Source organism: Tyto alba, unplaced genomic scaffold, assembly GCF_018691265.1.
Source record: "Tyto alba isolate M040663 unplaced genomic scaffold, T.alba_DEE_v4.0 Super-Scaffold_20, whole genome shotgun sequence".
Lineage (NCBI taxonomy): Eukaryota > Metazoa > Chordata > Aves > Strigiformes > Tytonidae > Tyto > Tyto alba.
The window spans coordinates 9,838,193-9,843,886 of record NW_024881283.1 but is presented as its reverse complement, the minus strand read 5'-3'; the positions used below and the strand labels follow the sequence as shown (position 1 = coordinate 9,843,886).

At 64.9% G+C, this 5,694-nt stretch overlaps 1 protein-coding gene across 3 annotated transcripts; it reads left to right on the top strand.

Moving 5' to 3' along the window:
* Positions 1-1,333: 1,333 nt before the first annotated feature.
* Positions 1,334-4,648, top strand: CUNH1orf216 (chromosome unknown C1orf216 homolog). 3 transcript variants are annotated; one of them, XM_042793923.1, is made up of 2 exons: positions 1,334-1,489; positions 2,810-4,648. In XM_042793923.1, the coding sequence occupies exon 2, from the start codon at positions 2,826-2,828 to the stop codon at positions 3,657-3,659; it is 834 nt and encodes a 277-aa protein (XP_042649857.1). In that variant the 5' UTR covers positions 1,334-1,489; positions 2,810-2,825; the 3' UTR covers positions 3,660-4,648. The 3 variants fall into 3 exon arrangements, with proteins under 3 accessions (XP_042649857.1, XP_042649859.1, XP_042649858.1); XM_042793925.1 differs by lacking the exon at positions 1,334-1,489 and adding an exon at positions 1,663-2,141; XM_042793924.1 differs by lacking the exon at positions 1,334-1,489 and adding an exon at positions 2,188-2,701.
* The last annotated feature ends 1,046 nt before the right edge of the window (positions 4,649-5,694 follow it).

Genomic DNA, 5,694 nt, shown 5'->3' with positions numbered 1-5,694 from the left:
AAATCTAAACAGGTGAGGAAAAAGGCCTGTTTCAGATGGACCTCCCCTCAGTGAGCCGGAGGAGAAGGTCCCTGAACAAACTTCCCTCCTTGCTCTCAGTGACCAATATTTTGCTTTGCTTTGAGTTCAGGCCCCGAACGGGAGCAAAACACAAACCAGCACGAAGAAGCAAAGACTGAGCTCAGGGCAGAGCAGAGCAGAGCTGAGCCCATTGTTTGTTCAAGCTCCTTTTTCTTTCCTGCCCACAGACACATCTGAGTCAGTGTCTGCCTTTCCTGTGTGACGGGAAGGTTTTGTTTCTTTAATCTCAGGCTTTCCTAGGAGGGGTGTGCAGCCCAAGTGCCCCAGTTACAGCTCTCGGTCCTACCCCACTGATTTCTCCTCCATGGAGGTGTCGAAGTCTTTGGGGCTGGAGCAGCCCGGAGCTGGAGAGGCTGCCTGGGGGCTGTCAGGCAGATGGGAAGTTAAAAGAACTTATTTCTCACTTATAGGTGTTACTCCACTGCTCTGAAGCCTTGCAGTGTCATGGGGGAACATCTGCTCTCGGCATTTCTCCCCCATGTCTCACCTCCCAGCAGTTCAGAGCTTTGGAGAGGATCTTTGCCCACCCTGAAAGCACCTTCATCCTCTCCTTCCTCCCCCTCGGGGTGGGTGGGAGGCCCCGAGCCCTCGGCTTTGGACAGGGTGGGCCTGGGGTGCAGAGCCCCTGGGGTGACGGTGCAGTGCTCACGCCACGTCCATCCCCCAGTGGGATGCTGGTGGAGGCCACATCGGGTGGACCCAGCAGGAGACGACACCGTCCCCGCTCGGGGCAGCTCTGCGGGTATCGGGGGGTCTGTGGCACCCCAGCTGCCCCCGCCCCAGCTCCAGGCTGCCGGCCTCGCCGCCGTGCTGTGCATCTCCCCCCCCCAGCCCCCCCCCAACACACATCCCTGCCCCACAAAGCCTCTTTTATCCCCCAAAACGCTCGTGGCGCTTCATGTGACCCCCTGGGCTGGCCCGGTGCTCGTGGGAGCCGTTTGATGTTGATGAGCCTTTTCCTTTCCCAGCACCCCGACACCCCGGAGCTCGGGGGGGGGGGACAAAGGCCCCATTGAGAGCGTGGGTGCCGCCACCCCCCTCGTCCCCACGGGACCGAAGGGGCTGGCGCTAGGACAGAATCCGCGTGTCCAATGCCGGGGCTGTGGGTGGGTGGGGGGCTCCAGCCCACAGCCCACGGCCCCCTGCCCCCTCGCTGCCTTCTCCCTGGGCGGGCTGACGCGGGTGGGAATTTAATTTTCCCCGTTCCCCCCCGCCCCAGGCCGGCCAGCCGCGGGAGGACTCCCCCCGTGGGATGCTGCGGAGCTCCGCACACGCGCGGCACGTATAGAGCTATCTATAGGCGCCGCCGTGTGCGCGCACGCAGCCGCGGCGGAGCGTGGGGGCCCTCGGAAGTGCGGCCGTGACACCTCCCCACGCGGGGCCGCTTCCGCTCCCACCCGCGGCGGCGGTGAGTGCTCGGGGCCGGGGGGCGGGAGGGGGTGGGGACGACACGGGGCGGGTGGGAGCGGGGCGCGGCGGGTCCCCCCTGTGTCCCCCCCGCAACCCGTTGCCGCCCCCCCCCCCCCCCCTCGCCGTTTCCCGGTGCGGCGCGGCGGCGGTGGCTGCGGCGGGGACACACACACCCCCACACACCCCCCCCCGCAATATGGGGGGGGCACTGCAGGTGCAGGGGTGCCCCTCGGCTCGCCCTCCCCCCGGGCTGCGCCCCGCGGCGGTGGGCGCGCATCCTCCCACCCCACGCTCGCAGGGGGTGAAGCTGTTTTAGGGCGGTGTCACCCCGTCCTGGGCAGCGCAGATGGCTGCGGGGGGGGGGGGGGGGGGCGGGGGGAAAGCCCACGGCCACGCACAGGCTCTCGCCCCCCCTCTCCCTGCTGCCAGCCTTGCCCTTGCAAACAGCGTTTGTAGGTCTGAGCTCTCTTCCCGCTGCAGGGCATAACCTGCGTGGGGGACACACGGCCGGGGCCGGGGGGGGGACACCCCGGGGCTGCACTGTGCCGCGGCTTCCCCGCCTGGCCCCCGCACCCCGGGCTGGGCCTGCTGCACCCCCAGACCCCCGGCACCCCCTGAGCCGCTTCCCAGGGCTGAAACTGCGACGCTGGGTGGGTTTTCCTTCCTGTGGCTCTTGTGAGCGTGGCCTTGCCGGGGGGAGAGCTCGGAGATCGGCTCTCACTGCCGATGACCCGGCAAGAAATGTTGGGGTGACCTTTCCTTTTCTGGTCCTGTCTGCTCCCAGTCCTGCAGGGGAGGCAGCAGCCCCGTGGGGTTACTGCTTTGGGCGCTGGTGGAGGCCAGACCCGACCCAGCGCCCAACCTGGGCGAGACGGCAGTTTGCGCAGAGGAGCTCAGCCCATCTTCCCTGCTGAAATAAATTTTATTGCTGCTAGAAAAGCAGCTCCTTCCAAGCAAACCTTTCCCAGCACTGAATGAATTGCATCTACCCCAAGCAGGAACGCTGGCGGAGCAGAGCGTGCCGGCAGCCGCCCCGGGGAGGCCACGGGAACGGGGATTTGGGCTGGAGCTCTCAGGGAGGAGAGGTGGGGATGGGGAGCCTGGCCCCCGGGCTTCTGCATCGGGTGAGAAGTTGCCCCTGGACTCTGGTGGCCAAGGACACGCTGAGAGCAGCGGCCGAACGCCGGGAAAGGACGAGCCCGTGACTTGAGTTCAGTAGCTTTACAGCGAGGGGAATAAGATAAAGGAGAGAATATTTTCTCCGAGTTCTGGTTGGGCCAGCCCGCAAACGCGTTACGGCTCCGCGTCTCTCTTGCAGGCAGGACACCGGCGAGATGTTTGCCGTCTGCCCGCCCGGCGCCGCGGCGAACGCCCCGTTCCGGGGGGGTCCGGCGCTGGGCACGGCCGTCCCGGGGGCCGGGTGCGGGCAGGACTCCAACTCCAACTTCGTGGGAGAGGTGTGTGACAGCAACGAGAACTGGAGCCGGCCAGCGCCAGGGTCCCCGCCGGAGGAGGGCTCCAGCCGGAGCGAAAACACCGCAAATCCATCCGATAATCTGCTGTTATTAATGCAGAGACAGATGGTCCAGGGCCAGCTTAGGGACGCCGCCCCCAGCCCGGGCGCCGTGCGGCTGCGTCTCCCCGAGCCGGGGGTGCGCAGCCCCCCCGAGGGAGCAGAGGTTGGGGGGGCGGGGGGCCAAAACGCCGCCGCCGAGGAGCCGGCCGGGGGATGTGGCAAGCCCCCGAGCTCCCCCGCGGAGGACAACGGCTACGCCAGCAGCTCCCTCAGCATCGACAGCCCCGACAGCACCTGCGGGAGCACCTGGGACCCCCCTGCCGCTGCCCCCCTCCCCGGGAGCCCACCCTCCCCGGGGGCGGCCGAGCCCGAGCCGGGGTCCCTCTTCCCGGCGCTGGTGGAGGCCGTGCAGCACCTCCAGGACAAGGAGCGCTTCAAGGAGCGGGAGAAGGAGAAGCACCACATCCAGCTGGTGATGTACCGGCGCCTGGCCCTGCTCCGCTGGATCCACAGCCTCCAGCAGAAAGTCGTGGACCAGCAGAACCGGCTGCAGGAGAGTTTCGACACCATCCTGGACAACCGCAAGGAGCTCATCCGCTGCATGCAGCGCGGCCCGGCGTGCCCCGCCGGCGCGCCCACCCCCAGCCCCTGAGGTGCCGCCGGCGCTGCCCCGTCCCAGCCCTCGCCCCCCCCGGGCTGGCGCGGGGCTGGCGGCATCCCCGTGCCGCACGCCGGGGCGCAGAGCGCTCGCCGGGTGCCCGCCCTGTCCTTTCCATCTTAGCTGAGAGTCCCCGAAGCATTCGTCTCGCTCGTCCCTCTGCACAGGAATTAATTTTCTCCTGCACCGTGTCGCGCCGGTCTGGGGACCGCGTGGTGCCAGGCTGGCTCAGGACCGTGGGGTTTGCTGAGGCTCAGCTTTTAAATCTGATTCGCGGTCCTTTGTATGAGCCGGGTAGAGCCGCGCGTGTGCCGGGCCGAGCCCTGCGGTGACCCCCGCGAGGGCCTCGGGGCAGCGAAGCTTCTAAATACACGTGGGCAAAGCCCCTCCAGCACGTGCTGGGGCACGAGCACAACGTCACTTCGTGTCCCCCCCCCCGCATCGCACCCGCACCGGCGTGCCCGTACGGAGAGAACCACCGTTAAACATTGCTCGTGCTTTCGGGGCGAGCGCGGTGTCCTGAGCTGTTCCCGGGGACTCGCCCCGGTGCACGGCTTAATGAAGCGCACGTAAAAGCTTTGCAGATAAGATCTAAACTCATGCAGAGAGATGGAGAGAGAGAAAAAGCAAATCATTCTGAAAAGTGACCTCAGAGTGCTTAAAAATGAACTTACGTGTCAGCTGATTCAAATCCAATATATCTTTTTGAATTCAGTATTAGAGAAGAGTTAATTTAGATTTTTCCTTACAGCCAGATTGTATGTATGCACATCTGTCTGTCGTGGGAGATGCTTTAACATGGTGCATGATCAGGAAGCTGCTTGCAAACTTGTGCTGTTGGTGTTTATATTAATTTATCATTTGAAAGCAAAGAGAATATTTTTTTCTAATCTACATTTTACCAGTGAGGACTGCGTACAGAATATGAAGAACGGTCGTCTTAAATAGAGATTAAAAAGGAGACGCTGTGTTTGTTTGCTGTATTTTGCTAAGTGTTAACATGACATGTATTCTATTGAAGTTGCTGATGCAGAAGGAGCAGCAGCGGGGCGGCTTCTCTTCAAGCCGAGGGCTCAGCCGGGAGGGCTCCGCACTCCCCGTCCTGCCCGGCGTCACTTTGCTAAGCCACGCACCGATTTTCTTTCTCGTCTGCAAAAGGAGGGTGATGAGAGATTTCAGAGCTGCCGTGTCCCCCCCCCCCAGGCCCAACTCCTTCCTGCTGTCGGAGGAGCGGAGCCGAGAGGTGGCCACAACCTCTGCGGGACCCCGCTTTGCTGCCGGGGGGGGGCAGTGCCCGGCAGCCTGGGCAGATCCCGGCACCACCGGACCGCTAAATGCGACCGCACCGCGAATAAATAACCACGGCCGAGCCCCGCAGCGACCCGCGAGGAGATCCCGCAAAACTCTGCTTCTGCGAAGGCCGATTTGGTGGCGGAGGGTGCGCTCGGCTCGCAGACACCCGTGCCGGGAGCTGGGGGGGCTCCGGCAGCACCCCTGCCAGGCTCCCCTCCCTCCCGCCCGCGTCCTGCTGCCTCTCTCGTATCCCCGGCCCGCGATCGTGGCCGCGTCGCGCACCCCAATAAAAGCCGTGGAGGTGAAAGAGCCGAACCCCGGGGTGGATTTGTACCTTTGTGGCCCTCCGCGAGCCCGCCGGGCCCCCTGCTCGCCCAAGGGTGCTGCAGTGTGAGGGCGAGGGTGCAGGTCTCAGCACCCTCCTCCCATCGCTGCGTCCCTGGGCAGGCGCTGCCCGGCCACGCGCTGTACCAACACCGGCCGGTTAATTCCTGCTCAATTTAAAAGCCTTTTTGCTTTTAAAAACTCAAGCGTGACCCTCCTCCTGTCTCTCCCCGTGGCCGTGGGGCCGTGGGTGGCTGGGAGCCAGTGCTGGGGTGTAGGATGGTACAGTTCCACCCCGGGGGAGCATGGCTGGGACGGGGTGGGGGGGTCTGGATTCCCCAGGCACCCACTGCCCTGCCCTGCGGCCCCGGCTAATCGGGAGGGCTGGGGAGGCAGCTCCGGGCAGATGGGG

Bases quoted from the DNA above. Each gene is read 5' to 3' on its own strand.
- CUNH1orf216 (XM_042793923.1), top strand. From the start codon at position 2,826: ATGTTTGCCGTCTGCCCGCCCGGCGCCGCGGCGAACGCCCCGTTCCGG.